The sequence below is a fragment of the Schistocerca cancellata genome, chromosome 7 (assembly GCF_023864275.1).
Source record: "Schistocerca cancellata isolate TAMUIC-IGC-003103 chromosome 7, iqSchCanc2.1, whole genome shotgun sequence".
Lineage (NCBI taxonomy): Eukaryota > Metazoa > Arthropoda > Insecta > Orthoptera > Acrididae > Schistocerca > Schistocerca cancellata.
The window spans coordinates 64,565,188-64,579,032 of record NC_064632.1 but is presented as its reverse complement, the minus strand read 5'-3'; the positions used below and the strand labels follow the sequence as shown (position 1 = coordinate 64,579,032).

The 13,845-nt window shown below is 41.2% G+C and overlaps 1 protein-coding gene across 8 annotated transcripts in view; it reads right to left on the bottom strand.

Annotated features, from left to right (window-relative positions):
• The window catches only part of LOC126091885 (F-box only protein 22-like), a 486,064-nt gene that overhangs the window by 107,191 nt on the left and 365,028 nt on the right, over positions 1-13,845 (bottom strand). For 4 of the 8 annotated variants that reach the window (XM_049907177.1, XM_049907175.1, XM_049907178.1 and 1 more), the window contains exon 3: positions 9,521-9,611. The exons of the other annotated variants lie outside the window; for them this stretch is intronic. In XM_049907177.1, coding sequence (XP_049763134.1) covers positions 9,521-9,611 — 91 coding nt within the window. The remainder of the gene's footprint in view (positions 1-9,520; positions 9,612-13,845) is intronic. 8 annotated transcript variants of the gene reach the window in all.

Sequence of the window (13,845 nt, the reverse complement as noted above, 5' to 3'; positions counted from 1 at the left end):
CTTGCTACGACAGCTCTATGTTCACTAATCCCTGAATCGGTTTTGATGCTCATTATTAACTCAGGATTATTTGTTGCTAAGAGGTCAAGTGTGTTTCCACAACTGTTTACTATTTGCGTGGGCTCATGAACTAACTGCTCGAAAGAATTTTCAGAGAATGCATTTAGCACAATTTTGGATGATATTTTATGCGTACCTCCGGAATTAAACATGTATTTTCACCAACATATCTAGGGTAAATTAAAGTCATCACCACCTATTATCATGTGAGTCGGGTATGTGTTTGAAATCAAACTCAAGTTTTCTTTGAACATTTCAGCAAATGTATCATCTGAATAGGGAGGTCGGTAAAAGGATCCAATTATTATTTTATTCCAGTTGCCAACAATGACCTCTGCCCATACTAACTCGCAGGAAGTATCTACTTCCATTTCGCGACAAGTTACACTACTTCTGACAGCAACAAACACGCCACTGCCAATCATTTTTAGCCTATCCTTTCAGAACACTGTTAGATTCTTCGCTAAAATTTTGGCTGACAGCAACAAACACGCCACCGCCAATCATGTTTAGCCTATCCTTTCGGAACACCATTAGGTTCTTTACTAAAAGTTTGGCTGAGCTTATATCCGGCTTTAGCCAGCTATCAGTGCCTATAACGAATTGAGCATCAGTGCTTTCTATTAGTGCTTGGAGCTCTGGTACTTTCCCAACATAGCTACGACAATTTACAGCTGTTATACCAATGGTTCCTGTATCTACGTTCTTCCTGTGTTCAGCCGGACCCTTTGTGACTGAAGCCCTTCTTGTGTTTTCCCGAGACCCTCTAACCTAAAAAACCGCCCAGTCCACACCACACAGCCCCTGCTACCTGCGTAGCCGCCTCTTGCATATAGTGGACACCTTACCTATTCAGCGGAGCCCGAACCCAACCACCTTTTGGTGTAAGTCGACGAATCTGCAGCCTACACGGTCACAGAACTGTCAGAGCCTCTGATTCAGACCCTACACTCAGATCTGTAACAGAGGTCCGCAATCGGTCCTGTTGAGTATGCTGCAAATGGTCAGCTCTGCTTTCATCTTGCAAGCAAGACTGGCAGCCTTTACCACTTCTGTTAGCCACTCGAAACCAGAGAGAATCTCTTCTGATCCAAAGTGACACACATCATTGGTACCAACGTGAGCAACCACCTGCAGTTGGCTGCACCCTGTGCTCTTCATGGCATCCGGGAGGACCCTTTCCACATCTGGAATGACCCCACCCGGTATGCACACGGAGTGCACATTACATTTCTTATCCTTCTTGCCAGCCAAGTCCCTAAGGGTCCCCATAACGCACCTACCGTTGGAGCTCCCAACTACCAATAATTCCACCCTCTGCGATTGCCTGGATCTTGCAGGCTGAGTGGTTTCCTCTGTTCTGGAGTAGGTCCATATTTTGCACTCCCTCAGTTTCCTGACTACACCCTGAATGGCCAGTCGGAACTTTGACATTACGGCATCCTCTCAAATTTCGACAGCCTTCAAGTACCGTTTAACTTTTTTTTTTTTTTTTTTAACATACTGGTCTTTGCAGTCTGAGATTCCTTTGTCAGCCCATATATGTATGTATTTGTGTTACCTATGTCTAGTATTAGGCTACGACACAGTTATTAGTCCCCACTTAATTGTTCCCCTAATGAGTTTGTTACAATTTCTATAGGTCACTTATAATCTTTTATATTATTAATGTTTTATCAAGGAATTTTTAATTCTACCTTAGCAGCATACTGCACGCCCTGCAATTCCCCTCCATGTATTAGTTATATTACTCATTATCTTTCTCCTGTAATCAGGTTTCTTCTGTCTCCTTCTTGGCAACCTCTAGCAGCATATTTCCATACTTCTTGTTGGCCACTTCTCTCAGACACACTGCGCGCCAGCAGTTTCAATAACACTAAGTCAACAGGGCTGTTTGGTTGCCTGGCCTTCCTACTTCAGTCATAGTCATGTCTCCAACATGAGGCTTTTACGCTCATGTGTTGAATTTTCATCACCAGTGAGTCTTTATTTTCCTGTCCAAATGCAGATTAAATTCTGTATATAGTTTTCTTCTGGTGTTTTACTTGAACACCTTTTTAGGTCCATACCTGCAGCTCCCAGTGCTCCTGACACATCCTGAAGCTGTTAGCCATTGGAATTTTAGATGTTTCATTTTGTAGCCATCCAATTAAAGTGTTCTGACAACGGGGACACCATCCGATTGTTGGGAGACTGAGTATCTTTAATGACCCAATGTTAAATTAGTTACCTGAATATTTTTTCCCCTATCTTTCTGGTTTGATTGCCTTATTTTAACCATTATTATACTTTCTAATTCTCATTATGTTTTTCATAGATGTATACACCTGAGGATGTGATTAAATCATCATGAAACCAGCCATGTATGATCCTGTATAAAGGACCTATTAACAGTTAAGTGACTGCCCTTCCATAAATCTCAGCCACCTGCAGTTGTCACATCTGTAGTGATGGGCAGGCCCTTTCCAAATATATCAGGGGTCTCACGGAGGCCTTTGCAGACCATCCTTGTAAGGAAACAGATCTCCTGTGCCTTATCTGTCCAGTCACCCACCATCCGGCCACAAAGGAGCATTCCCCTCGTGACTCAGTATCGTCCAGGACTAGAGCAACCGAATCACATTCTCCACCAGGATTTCAATTACCTCTCTCTCGTGGCTTGAAATGAGGAACGTCCTACTCACCATCCTACCCCTCTTCTCACAGTGATATCCACTGCCCACAGAACCCATGCAATATCCTCTTCCATCTCTACTCTACCCCTGTTCCCAACCCCTCGCCTCACAGCTCATATCCCTGTAACAGACCTATATGCAAGATCTGTCCCATACATCCTCCCACCATAACAGGGTGTCTACGTGGACAAGGAAAAAACATTCCCGGATTTTTCCCGGATTTCCCAGTTAAAAACACACTTTCTCCCGGATGACAGTATATTTTCCCCTATCACTCCTTTGAATGGTTATGGTTTTGTACACGGGCGTACAATTTCTCGGCACTTTAGAAAACGAAACTCAGAGAAAAAGACACGTTTTGGAAATATCTTTGATGTGCAGCAACATGTACGCTGCGTATTTTCGTATTACGAAAACATACATTAGAAAATCCACCAAACACCACATGTTACTTTCCGAACCATTGAAACCGAGATTTCGATGTGCTTTTGTAAGCCGTTCGTAACTCATGTCACGTGATCTCACCAGCCGATGACAGAGGATATTCAGAGCATAGGACACGTGATGTAGTCAACCAATAGCAACATCAGTGTTAAGTAGCGCGCCAAACAGGGAAAGTTAATAGTTTAAATTAATATACATAGTGTTGTTACAAGAAAAGCAAAGCTCTCACATAAAATATTGGTCTCAAGCTGCAAGAGAAGCTAAGCTTTCGCATATACTGTTGATCTTTTTTGCGCATGTTACACTTTAAGAGATATCATACAAATGTGCCTGTAAAATTTTTAATAATGACATAAATGTCTGATCTTCAGGGTTCGAGGGTTCGAAATGCTTCTAAATGGCTCGTCATCAGACACCTGATTTTTAAATGAGAGTCAAACGCTTTGTGATTTAATAAATTCACGGTCCATTCTTGTATGTAGTTCAACTTACGTAAAAGGATATTTACTTTGAAAGTAACGCTTTTCAAACCACCAATCATAATATTTTCCCGCGACCTGTTACAAATAGGTTCGTTTCAGCAGTTGCCAGAGAGCTCAGGTAACAGGCGACACCGCGTTTGGGTAGATATCATGACGTAGGAAGCCCATATGTACGTACGTGTAAAAAATCATCGATGAAAGATGATACTGCAAGAGCATCGGAATTTCGTGAACCATATTAAAATCTGCACATTTAAAGTGCATACTTGAAGGCACACTCGTATGTCCAGATTCCCAATGAAGTACCGTAGACCCCGACCTGATATTAAGCTTTTAAGTGTGGTTTTCAGGATGTAAATTTTCTTGGAGCACCAGTACTGTATTATATCATGTTTGGTTCTTTATTATGGCATAATGCCATACGTGCTAGAAAATGAAAACGTGCACTTGAAATGCAGCGAACAGTAGAAACTACCCAGTACTGTGGAATTAAACATTTCGTTTCAGATACATTGACTGCCTCTGCGGAAAAGATTAGCAAAAGTCAAATTTCTTTAGCAAACAGACAAAAATAACTTCATTGTTCCGCAAGCCGATTAATGCTTGACTGTCAGAAAGGTGGAAATAAAATAAAATCTGAAACTAATGACATATTTCAGCCTTTAGTAATTATGTGAATGTGTTTTAATTCACTTGATAGCTCCCGGCCACGGATATCCGTTTTGTTTTCATTTGACGTGAGAGTAAACGAAGGGGAAACAGCAAAATCACTGAACGTAAACACGGGTCACGTGGAGACTACCCACTATAGCTCAGATTGCTCTGCGCATCAAATGGTTCAAATGGCTCTCAGCACTATGGGACTTAACATATATGGTCATCAGTCCACTAGAACTTAGAACTACTTAAACCTAACTAACCTAGGGACATCTCACAACACCCAGTCATCACGACTCTGTGCATCAGCCCCGGATCTACGACATCTGCGAACCGGGTCAATACTAAAAAAAAAATCGAATTTTCAAAAATATGTTCATCTTGTAGCGCACATCTTTCTGAAAAGTCTGAAACATAAAACGTATGTATTCGAGGAAATGTAAGACATATTATTTGGTTTTAAGTATGCCCAAGTGCAGTTCCATGCCTCTTCATAAAGCATTTTTCTACTGCACGTCTAAACTATATTCAGGAGAGTGGAAATTGAAATGTCCTGTGGTGCCTCTCCTGCTTCCAGTCGGCCGGTTTGGCAGCCTGCCTCTCTTAAAAAAAAAATCTCGCAATTAATAGCGGATGGGATTATTTGTAATCGAGAGAACAAGAACTCTTCGGAAAATCTGAACTCTTCATTTCCCATTAGTTAATAACTTGCTGTTTTGTGTGTTATAAAATTAAATATAGGATATATAAAACCAGTACTGACAAGAGATAAGCAAGAAATTACACATTTCTTCAAACCTTAGCTCCTAGCATTTTTTTCTCTCTAATCTTGCTACAGCTTTACATGGTGTGTTTTCCTTTCTGTGAAAGAATCTTTTACCTCATCAAAGTTTGTCAGACGTTTTGCTACATGGAAAATTGAAATGTAGTTATCTAATACTGAAAAAGCTGTTAATACAAATAATACCCAAGACTGGTGTGGTTTCTCGATCTGATTACGTCTATTTTGTCACTGTCTGCTAGATAAAACAAAATAGGCCTTTCTAATACGGCAGCAATTTTATAACACACCAAATAAACGAGACTGTTTTGGCACAAATGGTCATTTTTATAACACGACAGAATATAATCCAATAAGTATCAATATCAAATGCCTATTAGGCCCACTACAAGCAAAAAGCTTTATGTTACGAAATAGTTTCACGTTTCATTCATATGCACCAGCTTGTCTAGCATGACATCGAAAACTAGTAGTACGAAATTTTTATATAAATTTGGAATCGTCTTATTCTTCCATAATTTGTGTGATGTCCTCGTTTCTTCTCCGTCCTCGTTCTAACAAACAATCCTGTCATCACCAATTCTGTAGCTATTGCTGCCACTGTCAAAATTTGTTCGCCGATTAACTTCACTAACCCTGCCAGAATCACTGGTTTAGTTCTCCCGCAATTATTCTCCGGTTAGGCGTTGTTACGTGTTCGTACAACACGTTTTCCGCGTTACTTCCATAATAGAACTTAAGTGGCTGGTAGCCGGGGACTGTACTACTGGTCCTTACTAGTGTAGTGATCTGGCCAAACATTTTCTGTCAAAACTTCATTTTCTTGGACACACCGAGAAGATAATACATAATCTTTCTCACCTTGTTATTCCTGTCAGTCGTTTATTTCCATTCTGATAGTATGAATCTATGGATTTCGCTAGTAATTATAACAACGCTGATCATTCCCACACCCAATCAGCCACATAATCAGACAGCGATTGCCATTCATCCATTCGGCTTTACTCCACTCAGCTCGTATAGCCCCGTCCTCTTTTGTCTGTGGAAAGTTTATTTCTAGATGCGACGAGGATTCTCCTGACAGAGACATCACGTACACTATGCATGCATTCAAAAGTCAGCTTATGATTCATTCAGAAATCAACTTAAAATGTGTTCAAATATCAACAGAGAAGCGTTTCATAATCATATGACTAATTGATAGGCAAATGTGCGCTGGATGCTAGGCGCTTTGTGAAACAAGTTTTTTTCCTCTCAAGAATATGAATTAGGCGCCCCCTTTTCCTGGCAGTATCTAGCTGCTTGCTGCGACTGCTTGCACAGCCAACAGCCACATTCCAGTTGACAGAAACAGGAGAATCTACTACTCAAACGTGATTCTACTGCGCATGCGCATGAGCCCGCGCGTTAACTGCTAAAACAAATCGAATGTAAACAGTTGCGACTTCACGCTCATTGGAGGCAATTTGTTGTTATGGAGCACTGCATAGTCTTCCTAAAGCCTTTGACAAATTTTCAATCGGCAGACGCTTGCATGAGCACTTGTGTCGTCATTGTATATGGCGCATTTCCTTTGCAATTTAAGTTATTTTCGTTTTTTTCTCTCGTTTATGTTTTATTGTTGAAGTATTATTCTGCAGTATCGGGATACAGTAATATCCTTTGTTAGTGTGTCGGTTCTTACTAGTCAAAATTACAAAACAATGAAAAATTCCCGGAATTATAAAAATATCCCGGGTTTTTCCCGGTTTTCTCCCGGATGAAAAAAATCCCAGGTTTTTCCCGGATCTCCCGGTTGTCCCGGGTCGTAGACACCCTGCATAACCTACTCCAGTCTGGTGACAAGCATCACCTACCCCATCAAAGGCAGGGCTACCTGTGGAAGCAGTCAAATGGATTATAAGCTAAGGCCAAGACAACCAATAAGCGTGTATAGCCACCAACGAACTGTGACGAACACACAGCTGGACTACGCAGACGCTGACTATATCTCTCAACACAGTGTTCTTCACGTCAATGACTGCTTCGCAGCCTCCGCCACCTGGATCCTTCCTGCCAACACCAGCTATCTTGAATTGCACAGGTGGGAACTCTCCCTGCAGTATATCTTATTTCCCCATAATCCCCCTGGTCTCAACCTTCATTAGCCTCCTATCTCCTTCCCTCCACTGCAACACTACACAGCCTTCTATTTCACCAATGCACCCACAGCCCCCCCCCCCCTCCCCCCGCCCCTTCCTCCACCTGGGGACTGCACCTAGCTGCCCCACCTTGCCCACACCATGTCCCTACATGCTCCCACAACCAACACTTTACTGTCTCCCATCACTATCCTTATATCCCACCCCCGCCTCCTCCTCACACCCACAACCCAGATTGCTTCTCCCACCATGCACAGCTTCTCATAGTCCAGCCTCAGTGACTAGAAACAGTGGTCATGCATGTGTGAGTTGTGTTTGCATGAATGTGAGTGTGTGGTCTACTTTCAAAGAAAGTACCTGTCTGGGACACAAGATCTTCCCTATATGGTGAATCACATTCTTTATGGATATTTATTACACTTTTGGAGAATATCGGTAACATAAACAACCAGGCATCTGCTACTTTTGTCATATCACAGCTAAAGTCAACATTTCAGGTAGGGCATTTTCTGTAAAGTTAAGTTATTTTGTTCAATGCCAATATCTCATTAACCCTTAACTACTATCAACCGTCTCTCAGACCGCTACTAATTTTTGTGCCGAGATATTTCTCACACCCCTGCAAAGCCAAATGGACTCCTCCATGTACCTTCCTATTGGCTGTCAAGCTACACGTGCCAGCATTCTTGCATTGTTGCTGCTCTTTGTTTCATAATTATTAGCCTTGAGAGGTCTCTCAGACGTACCATAGTGTTTGCGTGCCGCGTTTTTATTGCGTGCTACTGTTTCTCCATGGTGGGGAAAGCTGGGCCTTCTGAGCAACGTGTGTTATGTGAGACAGGTCTTCACTTGCAAGATGAGCCTCAGACTCTGAAAGAAGAATTCGAAAATCGAAAAACGTGCACCTTTTGCCCTCCTTGTCTGAAGAGGAAAACAAGGTATCCACGTCAACAGCGTGGTGTTCCGATTTGTTTGGAGTGTTCCAGGAAGGTCTGCGTGAAGTGTTTGCTGGTGGAAATTGACTAAAGTATGATTCAGTGGCACATGAGAACAAGTATTTAGTTTTTACTTGTAATTTTAGAAGTAAAATGGTGGCAAAGTTTCTCCATTCATAGACTTATGGACTGAAATATTCGATCTACATTGCAAAGTGAGTCGTAAACTGAAAGCTGACTTCGCACACAATTTATCGTAAGTCATGTCGGATTTTTCCACCTAATTATATTGCCAATTTGTAATATAATCCCTCTGATGAAAATCTATGTGTGAGTATAGAGCTAACTATTTGCTGTTATTTTTGTAACTCATAAAATAAAAATATACTCCAGATTTCGCTTTGTTTTAGTTGTCGAAGTGTTTAAAATATCGCAATGTTTAAAAAAAAATCAAATTTCTACAAAAGCCACCTCTAAGAAGTGTAATGAATGACTGGAAGTCAAAAACTATATATATTCAGCAAAATTCTGGTTTGATATATAAAATAGAAAAATGTGGTCTGTGAGACCCCTCCATAGTAATTGTGTTCCTGTGAATGGCCATAGTAGTTAAGGGTTAAAGAACAGAAATAACATGCCTAACCTCTTTAGAAACATCTGTCTGCAATGTTGTTCTGCAAAACAGATTGTAATTCATAATTTAAGAATTTACATTTTATAGAGAGAATTCAGGGCAAAAAATTACCCATTTATTTGATAAACTGAAAGTACCACAATCGAAGATAAATTTTTTAGAACCAATGAAGATATAACCAGGTGCAGCTAGATTTTGGGGTAAAAATTGTCTATAGCACAGTGGAGCTATTAAATGTGTAATTATACTGTACTCACCTCTTCAACACTGCAGTCATGATTAGTGTAAATCACAAGTATTGATTTAAATATTTTTATCTTTCATTTATAAATTTGTCACTTATATTTAAGTACTTCTATTAAAAAGCAATGACTTACATAGGAAAACCGTGACAAAATTTTATATTTTTATGAATAGTATTACAAGAACAGTATTTCCAATCATATGCTGTGAGAAATGGAGAAAACAGAAGCTACACTTGAAATGCACTTAAACTCCAAATGTAACATGCTGAACAACAGTCAAATTTTGCTACTACACTGATACTACATTTTTCCCACTATCTTTACAATTTCTTTTAACAGCTGTTCTAATGATAACATAAGAGCAAGGCTGTGAAAGTGTTTACGTACAGATTGTTAAGGAATGTTATTAGCTTGGACCATATGCAAAAATGGACAGAAGGAGAGTATATTCTTTGAAGTATATTACCTCACTTTCTCTTTTATTCTTCTCCCCGAACATTGTGGGGGTCTTATTTTTGGTCTTTGATGAATTTGCTTTGGCCATCGCAGTTTTACTTCTGTAACAGAAAAGAAAAAAAAAAAAAAAGCTAATAAGAATCAGTATACAATATAACAATGAAAATAATTTTTGAAAACATAACGTAATTTGATAAATAAAAAATCCACTCACAAAGTGGCAGCACGAGAAAACATATATGAAGGTCAAAGAAATGTGCAAGACTTCGGAACCAGTGGCTCCTTCTGGCAGAAAGGATGAAGGGGAAGGAAGAGGGGTCAAGCAAAAGGACTGATAAAGTTTAGGAAATTAGGAGAGTTCAGGAAAGTCATCTAGAAATCTGAGTCGGGGAGACTTACAGGACAGGACTTACGGATTTCTCGTCATCCAGGAAGTCTCCTGGATGCCTTTTCTAAACTCTTCCCCATTTACTAAACCTCTCCAGTCCTTTTCCTTCAGTCTTTCTTCCTCTTCAACCCTCTGCCAGAAAAAGGAGCCAGTGGCTCCAAAAGCTAGCACATTTCTTTAACTGTCATACATGTTTTCTACTGTCACCACTTGGTGAGTAGATTTTTAACCTATCCAATTACAGTGTAAATTATAAGATGAACACATACACTAGTTCTGCAAGGTTCGCAGGAGAGCTTCTGTTAAGTTTGGAAGGTAGGAGACGAGGTACTGGCAGAAGTAAGGCTGTGAGTACCGGGCGTGAGTCGTGCTTCGGTAGCTCAGTTGGTGGAGCACTTGCCCGCGAAAGGCAAAGGTCCCGAGTTCGAGTCTCGGTCGGGCACACAGTTTTAATCTGCCAGGAAGTTTCATATCAGCGCACACCCCGCTGCAGAGTGAAAATCTCATTCTGGAAACATCCCCCAGGCTGTGGCTAAGCCATGTCTCCGCAATATCCTCTCTTTCAGGAGTGCTAGTTCTGCAAGGTTCGCAGGAGAGCTTCTGTAAAGTTTGGAAGGTAGGAGACGAGGTACTGGCAGAAGTAAGGCTGTGAGTACCGGGCGTGAGTCGTGCTTCGGTAGCTCAGTTGGTGGAGCACTTGCCCGCGAAAGGCAAAGGTCCCGAGTTCGAGTCTCGGTCGGGCACACAGTTTTAATCTGCCAGGAAGTTTCAACATTAATCTTAATTAGGTAACTAATCAACTTAAATAATAATGTTTTCAAATTCTCTTTAAGTTTTCTAGACTGCATCACTTGTAACTGAATCCAGATTTGATAAACATTTAATTGAAAAATTTGAAATAGACTTTATTAACTAATTATATGACAGGCAGACAAAGATGCAGGAGAAGAAACAAAAACTACTACTTCTGAAAGGAGCAGAAGGCTGTTGTTAATATCATCTTCTATTTGTGTTCATCACACTCTCAACAGTTTGCTCACAGAGCAGAGCTAAGTTCAACTAGATAAGGATGGGGAAATGAACTCAACACTGTCTAGTCAGTGGAGACTCTGGATTGCAGTAATTCACAAAAACCACAGAAAATTCGATTTAGGACAGACAAACTGAGATTTAGATCTGTTTTTCTCAATAGAGCTCCATGTCTTAATCATGACAACAAATCACTTGCAATCTAGTAAAGAAAGTGAAGCTGAGTTTTGAGGCCCAATAATCTTGATTTTCAGAATGAATAATTGAATATGCAGAAGAAAACCTAAATGAGTCTGATTGAAGATAGTATAAAACCTCTGAACGGATGTCTGTGTACTGATTACTGCTGCACAACTTCTAACATTAATGCAGACCGTCTGCATCATGCAAATTATCTGTGTCGCTTTGATACCCCAGAATTGCCATTCCCATAGGATATTTTGATTAAAATTCCATCCTTATGCAAACTTACTTCTGGCACTGAAAAAAGGCGTTCTTACAGATGAAGAATGGTGTGAGTACACTGAGGCTTTCTGGATGTGTCTAATGCTACTGGATCTTTTCAGGTGGAGATCACAACACAGTATGCCCAGAGGATGTCCACATGCAGCTTAATGGTGTCTTTTGAACCTTGAGAAAGATCAAATCATCTGGAAGGACCTGCACCTAATCTCCTTGCCACTCTGCCCTGCCGAGTCTATCTCGTCGTTATTCATTCTGAAGTCACTGCATTACAACCAGTGTCTCTATCGCATAAAAAGTTCTCGGTTTACTTGCCACATCAAATTTGGATAAAATCCCAAGCTTTCAATGACTACCTCCATCATCTTCGTCAGGGGTAAAACTGACTGTCGTGGACAGGTCAGGCTTCCGCTTTTTAAGCAGTGGGCGGCTTCTCATTGGCTGGATGACGTCACAGTGAAAACGGTGTGTACAGAGGTGGTGTCCACTACTTAAAAAGCAGAAGCCTCACTGGTCCACGACAGTCAGTCTTACCCCTGACGAAGATGACAGAGATAGTCATCGAAAGCTCGGGATTTTATCCAAATTTGACATAGCAAGTAAACCAAGAACTTTTTATGCAAGGACTCTGTTGTGAAAGACTTCATAGTCATAACAGTGTCTCTATCATCTGTACTATCTATGTTATCAGCACTACGAATGTGGGCTTTGTCGGATTCAATTTATATGCCGTCTCCAACTTCAGAGAAGGTTGTCCCCCTAAGACAGTACCCGGTCCTGATGTCATTGCGGGAACTATGTCTACATGCAACAGCCTTCATTGTCATTTTATACCTCATAGTGCCATTTTTATGCCTCACACTGTCGAAGTCTGAGTGACACTACATGTGATCCTATTTGGGCTTACAGTGCATGGCTCTATAGCCCTCGTGTGGAATAATGACCTACAAGAAGTATTCAAAGTACACTGAACCAGCCTGTTGTGGATTGCACTGCTCACACATCCTGTAGCTGGAGCCCATCTGACAATCTTTTTAGAGGTATCAGCCTATTCTGTGGATGCAGCTCTGCAGCAACCCCTTAGAGTTTTTCTCCAAAAAGGTACCAGAAAAACAGTGTTCTTGGCCATTATTTTATACAGAGCTCCTGGCTGCCTACAATGCCACAAAATATTTCAGGTTTATAGTCTAAGGCCACATCTACATCATTTCACCAGCTGCCCCCCAAATTAGACTTTTGCATGTGAAACTCATTGGCCCAGTACCTGTTTCTCACAACTTCTGTTGCTGACTTATAGTGACTGAAAGAGTCATGAGGTTCCCATAAATTTTACCACTACAAGGTGAGACAGAGAATGGTACGGCTGATGTCACTACTTAAAGTTGTATGGCACAGGTGACATTTGGCCAAAGTTACCAATGGGAGACTGTGGTGTTCCATTACATCGCATGATTGTATGGCATTCACCTCAGAAGAATGATGCCGTGTCAAATGGGTTCTAATGGTATGGTAGACGGCTTTTACTGTCGTCTTAAGGCTGTCATAAAGAGCTACACAACTTGGTCTCAGGTGGACACAGTCTCACTAGTGCTCCTTGGACTGTGGAGTGCAATGGAGGAGGACTGTCAGTTATCTGTGGCACAGCTCGTTTATCGTGAGCCTCTATGGTTGCCAAGTGAGTTGTTTCTCTGTCTGCTGCACCTGATGCACAAAACCTGGATATGTAACCCATGGAAGAAAAGCGCTGCAGCCAACACCTGCCTTATATCATAAGCAAGCCACATTTGTTTTCAGAGACCTGGCTATGACAGAACACATCTTTTATGTTGAAGCCTGCAATTTAAAACTGTGGAGTATCCTTAGCACAGCCTGATCTAGTAACTGTATAGTGTGACAGGTCACTAGCTATCCAGGTAAAAGAAAGTCAAGCCATTAATCAATTTCAACTGATGTAACTGAATGCCTAAAATTGTGCTGATACACATGCCACTACAGCACGGGTCCAAGTGCATCTCCCACTCTACGTCAAGACACGAAGACACGGATGGCATGCATACTATGCTGTGCTGTGCCAGACGTCACATGAAGAGGCTGCAACTTTCATGCAATGCAGACATTGAGTGTGATTCTGCCTGGATCAACAAGCAATTTCATAAACTGACAATCATTATTTATTTCTCCCTTTAGTGGGAGTGCAGTGATGGCTCAGCACCCCAACCTCCCCAGGTCAGGTGACCAGCAATCTTTTTTTTTAAGTGTGTGGGTGGGGGGGGGGGGGGGGGGCGGGGCACGAATTTACCCAGAACAACAACAGATTACTTGCAGTTAGAATACCAGTCGGCATCTATGTGGCGACCTGATTGATTTGTGTGCTGTTACATACAGTCTATGTGTAATTACATCCCGCATTTATGCAGAAGCTTCCTACAATTGCTTTTCTCATACACAATTAGGAT